This window comes from Diplotaxodon limnothrissa, linkage group LG1 (genome assembly GCF_057381915.1).
Source record: "Diplotaxodon limnothrissa isolate DT_005_m linkage group LG1, D_limnothrissa_male_GT1.1, whole genome shotgun sequence".
Lineage (NCBI taxonomy): Eukaryota > Metazoa > Chordata > Actinopteri > Cichliformes > Cichlidae > Diplotaxodon > Diplotaxodon limnothrissa.
Window position 1 is genome coordinate 13605274 of NC_140596.1, and position 21596 is coordinate 13626869.

Below are 21596 nucleotides of genomic sequence, written 5' to 3' on the forward strand. Positions count from 1 at the left end.
TATTGCGAGAGGTCTTGTGCTTATTCTGCATTTGTATTACACATTTTCTGTGCTGTTACTAGACCGTGACCTCTGTTTTCTCGAAAAAAGACAATATCGGGAGAAATCAGTATATATTACAAAAGCGTAAAATTATTCCTGACTTCTTTTAACAGTGTTGTTAATGTTTCTGCGTCACTTCTCAGCTACATTCACAGCTATCATTATATTAGCCTCAGGGAATTTCTTGTTCCAACAAGCTAATTTGTTAAATTCCAAACAGGTTATGTGAGTTGGTTAGTTGTGCTTGCAGTATTTTTTAAACATAATAAACATTTTAAACATAATTTTTATTAACACTTAAACAATTAGTACATCATCATTCGTGCTTATGTTGCAGTTGTCACTGATTTGATCTTTATTTAAAAATAAAAAAAAAAGAATAATATCAATGCTATAATCTGCCACAATAAGTGTTATTGCGGCAGATTATAGCGTTGATATCATTCTTTTTTTATTTTTAAATAAAGATCAAATCACTGCAGCAGGACCCCACCCTCAAACTGTTTGTTTTGTTAATCACCCATCCGTTATATACTCAAACACTGTAATTGAAACGATTAAAATGTTTAAATTATTTTTGTGCAGCAAAGTGATTTTTGTAATGTTGATGGCATGAAAAACACCTACAGACTCAAGTGTACAATACATGCCACAGTTAGTTTAGTCCGTCATCTGTCAGCAAACATGAACTGCTAAAGCTAAAGAGCAGTGGAGATGGGGACATCTCTGCATCTACAATAATGACAATCAACTGGGCTTGCATTTGGTATGCAAGTGACAAAAACTTGCTACACTACTAAATAATACTGGTGTCGTGTAAAGAGTATGTGAGTGTGGGGAACAAGATGAATGTAAAATTCTATAACGAAAATGTATTAGTTTAATAAATACTAAAGATTCCCTTGTGGGATTGATAGTGTCTATATATCTATCTAGGCTGAAAAAAAAATACTCAGGATATAGCTACATCCAGATCATTTTGATTTAAAGCATGCAACTTTTATTACCTTTGCCTCAGCCCTCACTAATCTGGTATTTCAAGACCCACTAAATGACTTTAACCAAAAGTGATTCTGGTCTGGGTTTAGTTTGAAAAATCCAAGATTGTGGCTTAGTCTGTGCAGCAAGAAACTGAGACTTGTTCAGACAATTGCACAGGTCTCGTCAGTCTTAATATAGCCATGATAGTATAGCTAGGCACACATACTGTACATTGCTTGATTTCACCCTGCGTGTGTAAGTCCTCTTTTTTAAATGCCATTAGTACACTTCCACCTCATTGTCTGTCCAAACAAAGAAATCTCTGGTCTTTTTGTTATTGCTGTTCATCTACTGTAGTATTTATTACATAAACCAACCCTCTGATTCCTGATTTACTCATGCACACACTTTGCCCCACATTTAGAAAGAGAGCTTTTGCATTTAAAACATTGTTTTACAATGAAAACGCGTTGTACATGTAGCCTCAGTTAAACCCCCATGGTATTCATCCAGTCTCTGTTAAGTGGGCCTCTTTCTCTTCCTTATCCTTTCTCTCTTTTATACATGACTCTATAACAACAAATATAATAGCTGTTACTTGGGATGGAAATTTTAAATGCATGAGTTTTGTTGAGCCAGTCTCTGCTTGCCTGAGGCACTTTTGTGATGAAGAGCTACAGAATCAAGTTCACACACGGCAGAAAGGTTGAGTGATGTTTCTGTGAGTGAGTGAGTGAGTGAGTGAGTGAGTGAGTGAGTGAGAGGCATTCTGAAAAAAAAAATTAAGGACAAAAAAAGCTGCCTGGAGGAATGTGTTTAGCTCTTTAAGGTGTACCAGGTGAAGCATAGCATAGAAATGTGGAAACCTTCAAGAGGCACATCTTGGGTAGGGAGAAAAGCTGGTGCATGAACGCAGTGGACTGTGGAAGAAAAATATGAAAGGAGAGAGGGCAATAATGTTGATTGGGTTTGTGTAAACGATCTACCTGATTATGACTAATCCGCCTGCTTTTAGTGCAGAAAAACACTGATTGGAGTAAGTATTGGAATGGAAGAAAAAAGAGAGGCAATGACAGATATTTTTCCACGGCTTCTCATAATTGAGGGACAACAGATTTATGAAAAACTAGAGATTTGCCCACTGTCACTCTTACTTACATTGCAAGATGCTACTAAGTAAGTTTACTATAAACGGATACAGATCCAATCTATATCTGAGTTGGAGTGAGAGCCTATTAAAGCAGATAGATGTTTAGGTTTGTTAGGTTTTGCACAGTTTTAGTATGAATCTTGTTTTTTGTTAATTTAATGCAATATACAATAATTGGAGATGGAAACACAATTACACTAATTTACACATATGTATTTGTTGTTGCTACTCTTTGTCAAATACTGATGTTAAACTGAGTCCATAACTGGTATGAGTCAGTTTTTACAAGCATGACTGTTTATAGAAGGGGTTTGACTTTAAAGGCTACCTTGAATTGTTTCAAATACAGCCTGGTTACTCCAGTGTTTCAGCTGTAGCTTCTTAAAAAGAAAAAGCCCACAGTTGCAATATAAAAAGCAATCACCCTTTATATTTTTATTCTGTCTCCCAGCACAATCAGAGCATGTTCTTTCCCTCTGTCTGGAGTGTGCAGGGTGTCTCGATGAACCGAGTTATTGTCTCGGTGGTGGTATGAGGCTCCTGTCGAAGCTTGTTGTCTGACAGAGCATGTGGGGCCCTTGCTGCTGCCTGTTGAATGTCAACATGCTGTGCTGCTGTAATGCACTGCTGTCGGCTTCAAAGGCATTCAAGGTCATTTTCTTCACTGAGGGGGGAAAAAATTCTCTTTTTATCAACAGGTTAAGCTCTTCTTTTGCAATCAAGTGAATCTGTCTTTTGTGCTTACTACAAGTAAGGCTAATGTTCTGTGTGATCAGAATACCTTCTAAAACCCATAGTTGATTTTGGTAGAATATGTTACAATGACTCTAAGACTGCCTCTTAGGCCTCTAAGACTGCTTAGTTTGCTGGGATCTACATGTAGGTTAGGCCTCTCTGCAGACTTGTTGCAGATGCCTGAAAGTGGTATTTGGGGGAATCCTTTGGTTTTTGTGGAAGAGGCTATGCAGGTGCACATTTTACTTGCACCATGTAGGCGCCCTGAAAAAAGGTTCTCAGAACCTTCACAGACATACGTCCTGAAAAAAGTAACTGCAAATTAACATAAGCTAAAAGGCAATTGAGTAATTTATTTGTCACAGTTCATATTCTTCTGAATGATGCAGTGACTGATTTCTTCCAGCCAGAGTCCAAACTTGTCAGTGTTTTCACCCCAGCTGCTTCCCTTCAAGCAGCTGCCCTCATAGGTGTCTGGCCAAATAATTAGATCCCTCATAGGAAAGCTGGAAAAGAGGTTTTCCAGCCAGAAACCTGGCACTTACTTATGTTAGAATAAATACAACTATTCCACTGCTTTCTCCATAATTTTAACCAGGCAAGACAAACAGCATGATATTTGGATTACTAAAGGCTCAGAAGCCAGATTTTCTTCGTAAGGCTTTTGGGCTTTTAAATCTACATCATTTTGACGTCTCCTGATATTCTGAGTAAACTGAAATTTTTACTTTTCCAAGACCTTTGGCTCTTTTTGAGCCATACTTAAGAAGGCTGAAAATACAAAGACTCTGCAAAACAAGTTTCAAAACAACTTACTTTAAAGTCTCTGAATTAAAGTGCTTTAGTCAGTAGTGATCATGTATAGCCTGCCGTTTTAGTTAGTTAATAATTTTCTCGCTGTATTTTATATCCCTCTTTTAGTGTATTTCAAAGTCGCAATGATTCAAGTTGTGTTTGGCCTGAAGCGGTATTGTAGTGATGCGATAAACTGATGCTGTCTGCTTCACCATTATAGCTTAGCCTCCATGATTCACGCACACAAGTTCTCAGTAAATTCTTCACCGAAACTCTGCTTCACTTTGTTGTTTTTAGCCGGGCTGCCACTCAGGAGCAGTTGATGATTTTTTGATATATTAGTATAACCTAATGTGTGCAGTTTCATTTTCATTTTGAGACAGTGCTGATGATTTCAAAAATTCAAAAACAAACTTGGGAGTCCCTTTTATGTGTATTCAAGAATTTTAACTTTGACATTACAATCTCTGTCAATCTAAAGTCTCTTGCTTCTTTATGCAGCCTTTTCCTTTTTTTAAAAAAAATTCTAAACCATTCGTTCCAGATGGACGACCACAATGGGAAGTTGAGGCAAAAATAATCCATGAGAAAACTCAAGGTGTAAGTAGTATTTATTTACTTTTATTTTTCTTTGACTTTGTAGTTACATTATGTTTTTTTTCTTTCCACAGTGCTTTTAACTTTGTGATATGTTTCATGACAAAAAGTCTCAATGTTTTTGTAGTCATGCATTGTGGTGGAGGTCCCTCCGTACCACAGTAAGAGCGTGAGCTCAGCCGTGCAGGTGCAGTTCTATGTCTGCAATGGCAAGCGGAAAAGGAGCCAATCACAACGCTTCACTTACCTTTCAGGTGAGTTGAAATATTCTTGTGTTTTTTAACAGAGCGGCTAAGGGTCCTTAAAAGTCTTAAGAACAGATTGAGAAAGAAAGAGCTTTAAAAATGTATCTTAAATTTAGTTTTGAGGAGTTTGGGCCATTTCTGCACATTAAGATCACACAATCCATCAGGACTGTTAACACCATGGTATTTTTGGAGCAGACTAAAGTCTGATCCACAATCCAATCTAGGAAGTGAAAAACAAATATTAGATGAAGGTGATGATCATAGTTTACTTCAAGATTTCTGTTTAACCAGCATTTTTAGTTTCTACAAATGATACAGAAATGTATTAATTAGACCTGTAATTATAAATGAAAGTCTTCATTAGTCAAGACAGAATTCAAGGTGCTATTATGACTTGGTGACGATGTAAAAGGAAGTAGTGTTGCACAGGCTATTGGAATTGTTATGGGTTTTTTTATTAACCAAAAAAATCAGCATTATTCTAGTTACCTAATTACTTAATTAGTTACTGAGTTTAATTGATGTTTAATCTGATTTGATGGTGTTTTAGACTAAAGGACCACATGAGGAATTGGGCACATAGTGAAAGTAAAAGCATTTTACCTTCAGGTTGTGTCAGACTAATAGAAAATGTTCAGATAATACTGCAGATTGCACGTACTGTTGTAATACTAAATGTCTTGTAGCTTATCAAAGATTTTGTGTTTTTTGACGTTAATAAACGTATGTAAAAAGCGTTTGAACATATTTGTAAACACAGATGGGCTTTTTTTTAGAGTCTAGATTCATAATATCTATGAAGCGCCTTGAGGCGACTTATGTTGTGATTTGGCGCTATATAAATAAAATTGAATTGAATTGAATTGAATAACGTTTTTTTTTTCTTAATTAAGAAAGTACACAATTACTTCATTTAATATTTTTGCAATGTGAGATAATACTTTAAGCATTATTTGGCATTGCTCCACGCTTGTGTGACACCCCCAAGTTAATGACAAAAGTTTAAAACATCATGTTGCACGCTTCTCCACGGGGGCTTTGCTAACCTCGTTTCTTTCTTTCTCTCTCCAAAGAAAGCATTGCTGTGGTTTAGAGAGGGCTCTTCCACTAACAATAACATTAACACCTGCCAACTGTTTATTTTGTAAAGCTTTCTCAATCCAGAGCCAACCGTTTTTTGTTTTTGCTTTTTTTTTCTGACATGCACTGCATTTGCATGATACAGATCTTTTGCTATCCAGGAAACTTTTATTATACATTGAGTGTGAGTTACAGTGTGAAGTGTACTTATTTTTCTTAAAACGTTAAGGAACTCAGTCTTAACGTTTTATTGTTAAAGTTTCTTCAATATTTCAAATCCTTTTTCGGATCAAATTTATGTCTTGTTATTAGATATTGTTATTGTGTTTTTTTTTCCCTCATAAAGCAAGTCAAACTGAAAACATAGTTGGCGGAATATATTGACATGTGAGCATTTTGTGCAACACATCCAAACCCTTACTTTCACCGCAGCAGTGTGTATAATTGTGTTTGTGTGTGTGTGTGTTTATGTGTATAAGCAGCCTTGCCCATCCACCCACCCAGCCTTTCTGTTTGCAAGCACGCCCACTCTGCACAGGCAGTTCCTGTTTTCCCCGTTGACAGATTAGTTCAGCCAATTACAGCAGAGTAGAATAACCCTGCTCAGTCAGTCAAGATGGGTCGCTGACACCACTAGTGTCACCACGGACACCGCCTCCTTTATTGTGGCAAAAATAGAAAAAAGAAATCTGCTAATCAGAGGCCCTGGCCCAATTTAAGAATGTGTTCTGAGAAAACTTGGAGAAAAACTGATGAACAAATAACCTTTGTTTCTGTTTTGGTTTTTGAAATCGCTGCATTGTCATTCAGGTAACGGGGATAAATCTCACGTATTTGGACTAAATTTTTTATAAATTTCGGAAAATAAAAGATGAAAACATCTTGAGCTTATTCATATACTGTTTATATTTGTATTCCCTGGCTCCTTTTCAAGCCATTTCAAGTTTAAAAGCAACGTTACTGTGCCTCTTGCCTTTTAATCCCAGAAAGTGATTAAAAGCACAGTCAGTGAACTCGTTGGTTCTGTTGGTCTGATCCGGGCTGGGGGGCATTCAGCTCTTCTTCCCACACAACACTTCACATGATGGCAGCCAGACTGACAACATATGCTCTCTCTCTGATTCAGAGCTGGATAAAAATAAAACTCACTGTCACTAGGCACCAGATTGGGAAATAGGTTACTGATTGGCATAGCAGTGCTCTAAGCTGTCACAGTAAAAGGAAATGGCCCCATTTAGTATAAAAAATTTGGGAGGTTTTTTTTTTTTTAATTTTATATAGCTTTAAGGGTCTTTTAGTCTACTTTCAGCCTTAAACCACAATTCTGAGGAAACTAGTGGGACCTGAAAATGTGGAAAAACTTAAAAATGCAACTCACTTTTGTAGCTGGTTTAGGTCCTTGGACTACTGTACCTGAAGCAAAAATAGCAGTGATATTGTTGATACGGCAACACTCTGGCTTGATAAATGCATATATTGCTTTTATCTATGTTCTTGCTGTGTTTGGTTGGCAGACATGACTGACTGTGTGATTTTTCTCATTTCCCTTCCTCCTGTCTGTGTGTACCTCTGTCCCTTTAGTTATGGTTAAACAGGAGCACAGAGACGAGCTGGACCTTCCTGCGGTACCTCCTATTTCCATGCCCCGGGCACCTGCTGGCAGTCTGGTGCGCACCCAGCTGCCTTCTCCTGAGCTGGGCCACCCATCGGATAACCTTCTGTCCAGCTCCCCTCATGGCCTGGCCACGGGCTCCGGACCTGGCCTGCTACCCGTGCAGACCCCCTGCCCCTCCCTGGGCTCCCCATCTTTCCAGCACCTGCCCCAGCTCCAGGGTCGCATTTTGCATCACCCCCCTGCAGACTGCCAAATGACGTACCACCCGAACTCTGCTCCCCTTTCTGTTCCTCCTCATTCTTCCTACCAGCCCATGCAGCACAGTCATGGTCACAGCCTGCCCTTCAACGGCCAGCCCAGCCTTTCTCCTCAGGGCTATGAGAGGATGCCATTTCAGCAGAGCCCCAGTGCAACATCACACCCAATGGGCATGGGAATGTTGTACCCCTCCTCCCCTTGTTCCTCACCAACCGCTCCATCCTCTTCAACAACCAACCCCATTGAGGGTTCCCCACAGAGCCAGCAACCCCTCTTTCCTCCCTCATGCTCACATCTCCAAACGCTGGGAAGCTATCACTGCTCTCCCACCCAGGTGCCCTCCCCAGGTGGACACCCCCTAACAGGGCAGCACTCCACACCACTGCAAAGGGCCATGGGCTATCACCCAGTTAGTCAAAGATCAGCATCATGTCCCACAACGTCCAGCGCCCCTCCTCCAAGGATGGTGCCCTCTCCCCACTCTGGGCCTTCTTCTCCTCAGCTCCACTCATTGCCGTACCAGTCTCCCACCTCATCTTCACCCACCTCAGGCGGCAGCCCCCTGGGGCCACTCCAACAGCAACATTCAGGACAACTTTCTCCCCAGGCTACAAGCCCAGTCATGACTAGCCTTTCTCCGGCAGGAGTGGGGCCTCTGGTTCATCCTCTAAGCCCTCAGGGGCCCTTCCAATCAGATGGGGAGAGGCTGAGTATTAAACAGGAGCCAGAGGACAGGGAGCCCACCTTCCGCTCCATTGGCTTACAGGACATCACACTGGATGATGGTGAGATGTATGACCTTATATTCTTAAAACATTTCCTGTGGGTTTAGTTTTTATTGCCTAGGCTCAGTGGCTACCTTGTATTTTAATAAACAGTGAAACACGTGTAACCTTTGGGAGAAAGTTCAATGTTTAGAACTAGCTGCCTTTACAATTTTAACTGTCATTACGTAAAAAGAAAGAGCTGAACTCATTCAAATTTGACTGTCTTTCAGAAGTACCGGTAACACAAAACAGACAAAGCAATCTGAAATAAAAAATTAAAGGTTGATGGAGTAATAGTGTAAAAATAGTAATTTCTATTTTTTTTTAAATTATTAGTATTATTATTATTATTATTATTTTAACCATGCTTCTTTCTCTCTGCAACCCTGTTTTGTTCTGTGTGTAACTATGCGTCTTTGACTCTCACTCAGTTTTCTGTCAGTCCAGCCTTCAACTCTCATTATCACATTTTCCTATCCTTTTACACAAGATATTTAGAGCACAACCATCTGTGATCAATCTCATTTTCAGTCTGAAACAAGGGACCGCTCAGGGATTAAATTTACCCTACAATATGTGACGCACAAGATAAATTTGTACCTGATGATGTAAAACAATACACAGCACCAGTTGTTATATTTTCAAGAGGCTGAAACCTTGATGCCTGATAACAGTGATAGTGTTTCATCTGTCACTGCAGTGCACAGTTGTGTACACAGGTTCATTACTGAGGGGTCTTGTGACTTCGTATTGGGTAACATAGACACAATAAGACTGATAGCTGTAGTATCGTATTAAAGGGTCTAATTGTGGACTGCAGAGCTTCTGTATCTGTGGCAGCAGTTTGGAGATTAATTACATTTTGAATGTTTTGGCTTCTTGGAGCTGAAGGCAGGGAGAGGATTGCATCATTTTGTGCTACTTGCAAAGACTGTGGCTGGAACACGACGACTACGTTTGTGTGCTGCTGCAGTAATTACATCCTGTGTGTGCTTGTGTGTACTTGAGCGTGTGTGTACCTGCACTAACAACTCTAATTAGCATGCTCAGAAGAACTTGTTGACTTAACAATTGACCATGAAGTCAGCACATGCATTTAGCACCTTTTTTTTTCTCTCTCATCCATGAACTTCTCATCCTAAAATATGTTAATCCACACCGTTCTAAGTCACCTACCTCCTTATCTGTAGGTTGTGTTACCACTACTGACATATTCAAATGAGAGTTCTGAAGATTTAGGGTTAATAAGTAGCCTGGCAAGGCTATGTAAGGGAAGTGTGATACTGCGTTCTAGAAAGGGTCAGTCTCATTAACACAGCACTGCTCGCAGTAAGTCGTGTGAACAGCTGGTGGCGTTCTATAGTGCATAAAACTTAAGAATACATATAGCTATTCCCTTTTCACAGCCTCATTCATGTGCACACATGAAGTCTGTTTAGCTGCTTTTTTTTTTCTTCATGAAACTTTAGCGCAGTTTTATTCAGCCTCTGCCCCTGTCAAACACGGAGACACAGTCACTTTGAAAGTAGCTGCATGTACTCAATCTCTTATTTGAAAAAAAGTGTGAGAAAAGTTTGTGAGTGACACAGTTCAGACGGGAATGTAAGCTCTCCCTTTGAGCCTGTGGCTAAAAATAGCTTTCTGTGCCAGCCCAGCTCTGTAGGCCATGTTTTGAAGTAGAAATGTGGAGTTTTTACCCGGCTCTGAGTTTTAGGAGGTCGCAGCACACTCTCTTAAGTAGACCACATACACCCCAGTTTGGCAGACAGGCAGATCAGGATGAACACAAATTTTACCACAAGGGTTTATGAATTCATGAAGCGTGGCGATAAACCTGCATTCTGGTTTCATAATTTGAAAAAAAAATAAATCTAAAATTATGACTTTTGAACACTTGTACATAATTATCATTTGTTTTCTGATAAAATGCGTCTTGTGTTTAGAAGAGTTTGTTCTCAGACTGGTTTAATATAGACTCACTATTTTTGCATGGATGTCCATCACACTTAAGCTCAACTTTTGCTGTACTACCATAGACTGAAGTCGGCGATAGAAGAGGGAATACAAATGTGTAGAAAACTGCTCTGATTAGCAAGCAGATGGCACTTGTGACGCACACCATAGCATGCGCGAGATGTGTGTCTTGGTGCGTGTGTTAGGGAGAGATTGTGTGTATTGTGTTTGTGTGCATCTTTTTGATATTGTGGAGGGGGGTGTGTGTGTGTGTGTGTGTGTGTGTGTGTGTGTGTGTGTGTGTGTGTGTGTGTGTGTGTGCCTGCCCGTACAGAGCAGGAGACACAGGAGGTGAGAAGACAGACTGACAGACAGATGGACAGACAAGTCCTGAATCCAAACCCACTGCAGGGTCACTCAACTGAGACGTTCAATCTGAAATGTTCTTGGAATCTGAAATTAAATTGAAGTGTAAACTGAATAATTTAATGATTATGTACAATGTGTAATGCACATTTGAAATTTTCATTCCTGTCTAAACACAGAAGTGTATTTTTGGAGAAACAGCACTTAAGATGTATATAAAAATTACATAGATAACAATTGCTTCTTTGTGATACAGGGGCAGCCATGCTTTATTTTTATTAGGCTTTGCAGTGAAAGACCATAAGCCACAAAAGCAAAGAAGTATCTTCTCAATGTAAAAGCAACAAGAGATTTAACAGAGTGTTTCTAAAATGTGGAGCTTTTCTACTGCTTTGATGTCTGAATCAAAACAGAACAGAATATAATTGGGTGGTGTCTTAATGGAAAATGATCAAAGACACTGTTTTTTTATAACAAATTTGGTGTATAGAGCAAGATTTATCAGAACTTTAACCAGAAAATGAATTATAGTTTCCATTTAGGTGTCGTATACGTGATTAATAGGTTAATAGGTTTATAATCCGTGAGATTGTCAGGCAGGTTTTCCAAGCATCTATAGATACACGTTTGTTTGGTGACTGTATGAGCATGGTAGCGGCTTAAAGAATGCATAGTGGTCATGGTGACAGAGTCTGAAGCTGTTTTGCTGCCAACCTGTGCACTTAACTAATTAATCTGCACGTGACTGTCTTTATGTTTGCAGAGCACAGCTGGGAAAGAATAGCATGTGTGTTATTGGCTTTGTTTGCATGTGAGCAGTTGCTGTAGTGTCGACACTGCACGCAGCGTGTGTCCACAACAAAGCCGGTCTTTTGTCTGCGCTGCCCTGCCCAATTTCATAGCTGCCCCAAACTGTGAGCTATGGCTTTGAGGGTTAATATTAGGCAGAGCCCTGCTGCTTGCACTCCTCGAGGCAGAGACACTGGCACAGTAAAGACACAGAAACATGCACATTGAGCGACACGTATCATCCTGTGGATGTCATCAAATATGCCAGGCAGTGTCCATCTTTAAATATATGTTTTTATTGTTCTGTTTTTCTGTGTTTACAAGGAAAGAGACTACATACAAATGAAAAAGTTTCACCAGCTGTTGCTAAAAGGACAAAAAGCATTTTGTGGTGGAAGAAAAATCTTCACGTTGGGAGATTTAGCTTTTATTTTTTTGCTCCATCTTTGTTGGTCCACACAGATTTATCTGCTAAGCAACATTTTTGCACTAAAAAATGTTCTTGCTCGTTATCTAAAGAGCACCACTAATCTCTTCTTCTATGTTCAGTGTGATGGTGAATGCAGCACTAGGTTGGCTTAGCTTAGCTTTCATAATAGAGTTGGGTTATGGAGCAGCTAGACTGTCTATACCATTATGTGACAAAATCCACCCACCAGCTCAGTAGTGCTGCTTCACACATGCATACAGAGTTTACAGAGTTCAGTTACTGGGCCACTTCATGAAGTCTGCACTTAATGTCCAAATGAAAGTGATACTTGTTTCTTTAACAGAAAGATAATCTGCTGTTAAGTCATGTGTGAAGGTGCTAGCAGATGGATTACTTTCACAGAAAACAATTTTTTCCCGTTTCCAGTCTTTGTGAATTCACCAGCTGTTGTAGTTTCATATTAGCAGACAGAAATAATTTGGTATGTACCAGGTAATGAGAGGCATGTTATAATGCCACCGAAACCAACGACTTCCCATTTTGCTTATCTCTAAATGATAAACTGTCATTTGTTTATTTAAAGTCATTTCATGATGTGCATCCTGCAAATGATGTGTGCACCATGAATGCTACAAATAGCTGAGAACTGGAAAGTTTGTAATTAAAAAAAAAAAAGTGGTGAACTGGCCACTGACCAAGTAATCCAAAAAGACTGTTTCTCAGCAGTTGGCCCTCCAAGGGGGGGAAAGCCAGTAAATATTGGATTTTAACTTTGAGAAATACAGCTACAGCTTTCTCTTAAATGAAATTAAACATAAAATTAGACTTTCAAATACCTTTTTGTCTTTGGGTCCTTTTCTAAGCTGTAATTCATTGATATTTTTTCTTGGAATGAAAAGTTAATTTGTCGAGTCGCCATCACAAACAGATTTAAGTCATTTGCAGAACATTATTTTTTTCATGAAAACACAGAAAGAAATTAGTTGTTTTGTGTGACAGTATGAAGTCTCTAACACATTAGAGTTAGAGACTTCATACTGCCATTAGGCAGAAGAATAACACGGATAACCCCAAACTCCTGATTTGCTGGCATAAACGCTGTAAGCAGTGAAAGGAAAATAGATTTCCATTAAATGCCACCGCTGCTCTTTAAAAACAATGGCAAACATTTGCTGGTCTTTTCCCCTCAAACAAGTGGAAAAGGACTTTCTGTGTCATCTTTCCACACAATTAGGGTCTTAAAGAGTTTAATGCAGATGTCTTGGCAGACGCAACCTGGTATGGAGACGGTGCCAGTTGCTGCATTTTTCGTTAGAAGAAGGGAAAGCCTAGAAGTCCCTCTGTGGTAATAAAAGTAGTTTAGCTCGTACGTTGTTTTTTTGTTTTGTTTTGTTTTTTTAAATATGCATATATGATATTATTTAGGAAAGTAGTACTGCTGCTTTTATGGTTAAGGTTTTTTCATTGTTTTTTTTCTCTGTTGCTTTGTTGACAGTCTGTTTTTTGTGCTCTTAAGCCAGGTATGGAGCATTGGTGCTCAACTGGAAAATTAATACTAGTCACCACATTTTCATGCTGCACAAGTAAGGACTTGACAGATTGTAGTAAAGCAGTTTTCACTCCCCTTGTAATGCTGTGGAAATGTGTGTTTGCAAGCTTTTGTGTGTGTTTGTGCCCGTGAGCTTTCGGTGAGTCACTTTAGCCTGTTGATGCTACGTTGCCGCTGCATTCCTGTTGGTAGCCAAAATATTACAGGAAAAATAAAATTCTTCTGTTTGTTCTTAAATCTAAAAGATTTCCTGCTTTGCTCCTGAAATATCTTTGGATGTTAGACTTGCTAATGAAAGTATTTGAAGATGTCACTTTTTTTGAAAATTGAAGTGGGGAAAAAGCTCTAAATCTGTTGTTTTAGTTCAGCTTGCAGCTGGTAGAAAATGACAGTTTAAATGAAGAAAACAAAAAAACAAAACAATAGTTTATACATTTTATTAGTGGTGTGGGTTTTGGAGATGCCCCCCAAGTGGCCATTCAAACTCCAGTGGTTTCTGTTTTAAAACTGTCTTCCGGTCATCCGCTAAGTGGAACCACAATTCTGTGTCCTCGTTGAAAGGCGAGAGTCTTGCGAATCACTTACCGTTAGATCAAATGGGAAATCCACAGATGATTCACAGAGATGAGTGACTTTGAGAAACTGAGACTTTGTAAAAAGCTTCTCCGGTATGCTCTGTGCCCTCACCCACCCACTCACTCACTCCAGAAGTAAAATTAAAATGAAGCATAAAGGGATCACAGAGAAGCAGCTGAGATGAAGGGTAAATGGAAATAAAAGGGGGGGGAAGACTTTTCCGGAGCAGGCCTGGAAGATTTCAATACCAGTTCTATCAACTGACCGTCTATTTCCAATGTGTGTGATCAGTCAGTGGCTCTTTTACTTAAAGTTTGCTCTCATAGACGAGGCTTTGTGAGGATGTGTGCATGTCATTACAGGGCCCTGCAAGTGGAAACTGTGTGCTTTGATATTCCCTGTTGCAGGCAAACCGAGTCTTGCTTCCCTCTGTTCCCTTTGCGCCAGTATTTTCCATTGTGGCATGTTGTCTTCATTTGCTGGACCAAAGAATCACTCAAACTTTGAGCTATTTGCTTAAGCCGCACTGCCAGGGTAATGTTTTTAATTCCTGGGTCAGGGAATGTTTTTCAGTGTGTCATAAAGAGTTTTGATAATTACCCACTTTCCATTTCGACAGAAGACATGTTTATCGTACTGAATGACCTTCTGCCTGTTTCACTTCTGTTTTGCATTTTGGAAATCTTTTCAATATGCCTATGCTTTTGACATGCACTTTAGAAACGTGAGCTAACCCAGTCACAGTGGTCTCCTGCTAGATGTGAAACCTCCTTTCAGGGAAATTTAACAGAGCCCCTGATACCACTTCAATCACAATATGCAAATCTGACAACAAATTCATTTCTCACTTAGCAGTTTATTTCTAAGATTTAAAATCTGCCTGACATTTTGTAGCCACGCTTTTTCCCCCCCTGGGTTTGAGGTAATATCTATAATATTCTGGACCTTCTAGCTCGTTGTGACTCTTACCGAGCCTACGGGCAGACAGTAGTGGTGCTTAACACAAAGAGTTTTCTCTTTCTCCTGCATTCAAAAACAAACTTCTTTCGTATTTGTGCTGGAAACTACACAACAGTGTATTGCTAAAGATTGGATGAGAAAAAAGGTCTGCATGCATGGTGACTGGAAAAATCGTCCTCCCTCTAAGTTAACATCTTTAATCGTGCAACGCAATCGATGATTAAGAGAGGAGGCAGCACTTCATGGGTTTCTTTTGTTCTTTTCAGTCAGTTAAAAGATTTAAATCTGTTAGCTCCCAGAGGATTGAGTGATCTGATTGTAGCCTTTACAAGTAGGAGTAACTGTAGTAATGGTAGTAGGCTGACTGCAGATGTATATTTTGACTAGGGAGCCCCCCTCCCAGTCATCTGCAGAGGATCTCCCTTCGGCTGAGACATTCAGAGCCACAGTTACTACGACAGGCAGCGCTGAATCACTGGTTTTCTGTTGCACCGTCATGAACAATACCAGTAAACCTGAGAAAATACTATGGCATATGAAACTAGTCATAGCTTATGCGCGACTCAAACCTCTGTTTCACTTCTGGTTATTGATGTGTGGAGCTCCAGGTTAAATTGAAGCATAGATTATCTGTTGCTCAGTGATGAGGGAAACGTTTTATTTTTACAGACTGCGATGATTGCTCAGTTGCTTACTGTTGCTTTGGTTTTGGCCTTGTTCTCCTTAGAGATAAGCGTTTTGGTTTACTGACCTGCTAGCTCTAGTTTTTAGTCCACACATTAGAACTTTTGTTATGAAACTGAAGCTGTTCCAAGTAGTTTGTTGAATTGAATGAGAAGGGAAACAGAAAAGAATCGTAAATGGGCAGAGGTGGAGTAAACTCCTTTTCCGTTGTATGTCTCTTTTGAGATGGAAAATCTCTTCCAAAATAAGTTCTGCTTATTTCCGACGGCCCCACACGAAATTGTCCAAATTTGCATCGAGCGCTGATGTAATATCGAGACCGAAGCCTCATGAAAATATTTCTGAAAGTTCATTCATTGTTTTTTGAAAGAGAGCGAGAACAAATTGAATCGAAATGAGCGGAATAAGTGTAAACTTTAGCTGGGTTTTGTGAATTTTTATGCTAATTCCTTTTCTTTTTTTTTGTCTCTTCTTACGTATTTATCGGTTGATAGATTAATGTTTGCCTATGCAACAATCTAATCAGTACAGCGGAAAGTGATGAGTTTTTGCAGACGCCCACTTAATGTCGGTCTGTCGCACTTCACACTATGTTGCTCATATTCCTGTGGTATTAGGGCAGATTCACTCCCTTGAATAAACAGAGCTTACCACATAACGCTTTAGCTGTGCAGAAGGCCTGTAAGCGCAACTCTGTAATGTGTACCTCTAATTTGATCCATCAGTGCTCACAGTCATAATTTTTCTTACACACTAAAAGCAATTTAATTACGTTTAGTGTAGTTAAGTGCTATTAAGATATATTCTAAATTTGATCTGGATTAAAAATGCAAGAAGTCAAATGTTAAACCTTTATTGAACTTCATTAAACTGGTGTTACAGAAATAAAAGAAACTCAGTCTATAGCTGTGTCATTTTATCAATACAGCTGCTGCTCTGGCGGTCCTTTAACAGCTGTAAGATGCAGTTTATTTTGAGCCCAGCTGCAGCACTTGTCTTTCAAAAGGTCACGGCCTTTAAAGGAGATCTGTGGTCCTCCATCAGAGCTTTATTTCACATGAGGAATTATGTGACAAAGCAATGAACCAGTCCACTTGCATGTTATACGTCAAAGTTAGACTGTATGCTCAAAGGTAAATGTTTGCTTTGATAATCACACGGTAGTCTCATAAGTGCGTGGTGTTGCTGTGAGTGTGAGAGTGTGCGTGTGTGTGTGAACATGGTTGACATGGGAAAGGAAGAGCCTCCCACGCTAACAGGATGATGTGAGTGATGGTGGCCAGACACAAAAGCGAACAGCAGAAAACACAAATAAAGTACACCAAGGCACTAAATTGCGCTTCTGGTCCCATGACAGACTGTGACAGACAATCATTTGTTCAATTTGAAAAAATGAACTTGAAGTACTCTTGAGTTTGAGGAGGCGGCGGTGAAGCTGTGAAACAGATATAAAGGTTAACAAAATAAATGTTAAGACTTCTTTGTTTTGCTGAATTTATTAAGGTTGTGTTGCTTTCTTACTCCACTTGTATTACTTTATAGCGTTTATGCGTGTTTGTGTGCGTGTTGTTAAATTTGAATATGGTTTCTTTTTTCTGAAGAAACGCTCTTGGCTGGTTCATTTGCTCATCGATGACTAAGTCGCTCCCTGTCACATATTTTAACTGAGTTACAGTAAAGCATTTGCTTATAAACTTCTCAGGAGTGGGGGCTTGATTTTGCACTACAGATGCACATGTGGACAGAGTGGGGTGGAGAAGAGCTGCATTTTGATGGGCATGCACAGACATATCTGCCTTTGAGTGCTGGTGTCACACTGGGCCAGAGGTCTTTGCTACACCCACCCAAACCAGTTTGCCGAGCCTGTCTTCTACACTCTGTGTTTTTGACCTGTCATCGTGTCATTTAAAACACTTAGGGAAACCACATGAAGAAGTCAGAGGATAAAAGGTGAACTCATACATGTTGTAAGAATGGAAAAAAAAAAAGAAACATTCACCTCACATTTTCCATAAATTTAAAATAAATGAAAGTGTTCTTACTCTTTCTTTCCTCATGTCTTCCTCACCACGTCAAAGTAAAGCTGATTTACTTCACGGCTGGAGTTTTTACTGGCTCCCTGCTGTGTTTCTTGTGGTCCCAGTGTGAGTTCTGAATGGAGGCAGCAGATGTAAAACAACCATTCAGGCTGGCTGGAAAACAGGCTGAGAAAGACTTGCTTGTTATTTATTTAAAATCAGGCTCTAACTGAGTGTGAGTAATTAACCTCGCTGTGCCTGAGTGCCTCTCCGGGCTCAACAACGTGTTTAACAATAGATTGGTTTTACACAACCTTTTTGCCATGCTTACACACCCCATGAACGGGCCTGAGGAAATGTACTGAACCACCATTAAATCTCTAATGAAGTAATGGACGGCCCCGCTGGTTGGCCAGCTGCACAGGAGTGTGTGTTTATAGGAGTCAATGTGCTGTGCTAACTGCTAACATTTCTTGGACTTGAACACTGTTTAGAATTGGCACATTCAGTGAATGGAATAGTTTCTCTCATTTGCTATGTCAGGAGAGATTATATCTCACGTCAGAGCCATGACTTTGTGACCTTTGTGTTTGCCAGTTTTTTTTTGAGTATTTTCTTTTTCCATTTTAATCTTTTGGCAGTTTGAATTTGCTATTTTTGTCCTATGAGGAACTCAGGGTGGAACTGCACTGACCTCTGCTGGAAAGAAATGCAAATGTTCTGACAATATAATATATTCAAAGTTTTGAATATTTATTAATATTTTTTTTCTGTTTGTCTCCCTTCACAGTGAATGAGATCATCGACAGAGACATGTCCCAGTCCCCCAACCAGTCGTAGCTCGGCCCTTGCGCCAATCCCCTGCAACTCGTAAATCCTGCCACTTCCTCACCTCCAGTATGGACCCAGGTGCCGGTCCGGGTGCTGGTCCTGATGGAAGAAGGGGGTTGAAGAGAGACGATTGTTGTCAACGGCTGAATACAGTTGGGAGAGTCTGTTCCAAACCACAAGGATTTGCAAGTTCACCAGCCTGAAGAAGACACTCGTCTGATTTCTTTTAAAACTGTTTGTCCTGTGTAGAGAACTTGATGCTGAACTACACAGATTAAAAAAAAAAAGTGAGCAGGAGGATGTTGTAGCCATGCCAAGTTAGAGCCAGGGTAAAAACTGTCAGAGAACAATAAGAAACCGTTAAAAAAAACCCTTCTTTTTCTTCAGCTCTTTAATGATCAGGGCTGTCTGTGACCCTTCAAAGCACCCAGTCTTCCTGACCAATCAGTTCTCACCTCTGTGAGTCTTGAGCACTCAACTTTTTTAAGTTTGTCTACAAGAGACAACTTAATGCGCTGTCGTCGCCCTCTCACCAGCATTGACCTTTCTTATGAGAATAAGAGATGCTCAGTAGTGCACAATCACAATGAGCCAGAAGGCTGTGGCAGTGCTCTCAGTGTTGCCAATTTCTCAGGCAACACTCTTAAGCACCAGGGTGCTATAAAATATTCAGGGTTAATTGAACATCAGCAAAAGTGTGGCAGAACAATTAAGAGGTGAAATTGGCTTAATAATGATCAGAACACCCATAATTATTTCAGAAAAAGCTTTGCTAGCCAAGCTTTGCTGTCAGGCTGAGTGAGTAAAATTTGCTGTAATGATGATGTCCACTCTTTTTTTCCCCTTCTTTTCCCTCCTGTAAATGATGAAAATATTCAGATTTAGAGGCAGGTAGAACGAGCTCTTGTGGCACCGGTCTCTTTCAGATCTGCAACATTCCACAACTTTTTGTAATCTTGCAGCCGTGTAGATATCTGTACATTAATTCCCATACACCACCATACCCTAGCTTTTCTTCTCCTTTCTCCTCTGTTTCTTTGCCTTCTTCACATTGAACAAATGCCTTATTACCAGTTAGGAGCTTTCAGTGGTGGCGAAAGCTTTTTGTTTTTGTTGTTTTGCACAGCAGGCTTTAAGTTTAACTGTTTCAGAAACTGATATGGGGCTCGGATTATGCGGATGTGATTTCAGGAATCCCGATGAGGGAGAGTTGGAAGATGCATGAAGACGCAGATTATTTTGGTGTTCGAGAGAAGTTTTTTCATTGGTCCACAGACACAGAGCTTTCTGCCTCTGACACTTCCCCAAATCTCCCAGGGCCCTTTGTGTGCCTTCAGTTTCCTAACAGCAGTCATACTTCTAGTGGTATGAGAGCTGAGGCAGCAATTATGAGAAAGTATTTATGCATAAAAATGTTTATGTATTGCACCCTGTTTAGCAATGAAAGCTGAAATCCAGGACTCCAGAAAACAGGAATCGGATGTATCGGGGGGGTATCCCACATCCCTCTATTAAAAACAATCAGTCTTTGCTGATAACAATCCAAGACTCCTCCTTCATCCAGGATTTATTCATTCCCATTCTTTCTCTCCTCGCAGATGTGCAGTGCCTGTACGGCGGCAATAACAAACCTGAGGAAAGAGCATCTTCAGGCAGGTTTTTAGTCAGATATGATGTGGATGTGAACAGACAGATACTGATTTTGATTTGAAGATTTCCACTGGTTTCTGCCTTAAGCTTGACAAGGGTGAGGAGAGCTCAGGAGTGTTTTCTTTAATTATGGTTTGAAGTGAGTTTCCAGGTGAAAATGATTATGCTATGCATTCAGACTCTGCCTAATGCCTTTACATAAGAAAAAAGACAAAAAAGAAAGACCTTGATGCCTGTAGGAGTAGACTCTAGATGTGTTTTAGATGCTTGATTGATTCCGTTAGCATCCTGGATTCGTCCATCAGCCAACCTGCTTTGCCGAGGACGCGGTGCAAGCATCTTAATAGGTTCAGTTCTGAGTGAGTGTGCAGATGAGTGTTTGATGTTCGTACCAAATATGCTGTACAGAAGACAGGAATCTTAAGAGTCCTACTTTCAACAAGAGAAGCACACACATGTATTTTAGGCTATGCAAATTGTAACAACAGCAAATGTGAGATATGATGTTATATATGAGAAAGGAGATTATAAAATAGGTGTAAAGTCGCTTATGAACTTCACAGAGAAAAAAAACTGAACCTTCAGATAGTGCGAGTATCATGTCACTATGTAAACTATTAGAATGCCTTAACTCTTGTTTGAAAACCAGTTTTCAGTGTGTCTGTATGCTGTTCTGGGTTGTTGTTATTTTTCTATGCGTAAGATATAAGTCGGTAACTATTATTGTTATTTTTGTTTGATTTTTTTTTTTAGGGGGAATTGTGGACTTTAAGGGTGGGGTGGGAGGAAAAAGATGTTTTGGGCTTTTTTTGCATAAAGCTGCTTCTGCAGTTTGAAAGACGCGAGTCTACAAAAAAACACAAAATAAAACAAACAAAACAAGCAAAAAAACCCCATAAAATTAAAAAAAAATGTAATAAAAAAACTAAAAAGAAGCAAAACCAGCATTGACAGTAAACTCTGGCTGCTGCCCTCGTCTGTCATAACCAAAGACCGAACAATATGTTCCCACTTTACATAATAGTAAAGCAACAGAGACTGTACAACTCTATTTTTGATACTTTGAAATGGATGTCATTCCTAAAAAAGGTGGGGACATGAGCGTCTCATATAATAATAAGGGAAATACAGGTTTAGCTTATGTTTACCAAGCCTTGTATTGTCATTTCTTGTATATTTTGTATGTTTCAATTTTTGTAATTTTTAAGACTGCAGTGCTTTTTGAAATTATTCAAAGGGAATAATACCTTGCATCATACTGTAGACTCTAGTGTATGTCAATAAAACCAAAAGCTCAGCCATGGCTTTGCATCACCTCACTTTTTTCATCGATCTCTCTGAGATACAACTTTATTTTATACAACTTGTCTTTATATTTTGCAAAGTTAATGGTAAATGGGTGAAGTGATTTTATTAATATTCATAAACATTATTCGTAAACATAACTGGAAGTTCAATATATAAGTCAAAAACACAGTTTGTACAGTTCCAGTGAGCTTAAACATCAGTGTTTTGATATTAG

General features: G+C 39.5%; 1 protein-coding gene across 2 annotated transcripts in view; it reads left to right on the forward strand.

The window, feature by feature from the left end:
• The window catches only part of nfatc3a (nuclear factor of activated T cells 3a), a 60404-nt gene extending 41098 nt beyond the window's left edge, over nt 1-19306 (forward strand). For both annotated transcript variants that reach the window (XM_085367512.1, XM_085367433.1), the window contains exons 7-10: nt 4248-4303; nt 4428-4554; nt 7210-8286; nt 18384-19306. In XM_085367512.1, the coding sequence (XP_085223638.1) occupies nt 4248-4303; nt 4428-4554; nt 7210-8286; nt 18384-18433 (1310 nt within the window). In that variant the 3' untranslated portion in view covers nt 18434-19306. The remainder of the gene's footprint in view (nt 1-4247; nt 4304-4427; nt 4555-7209; nt 8287-18383) is intronic.
• The last annotated feature ends 2290 nt before the right edge of the window (nt 19307-21596 follow it).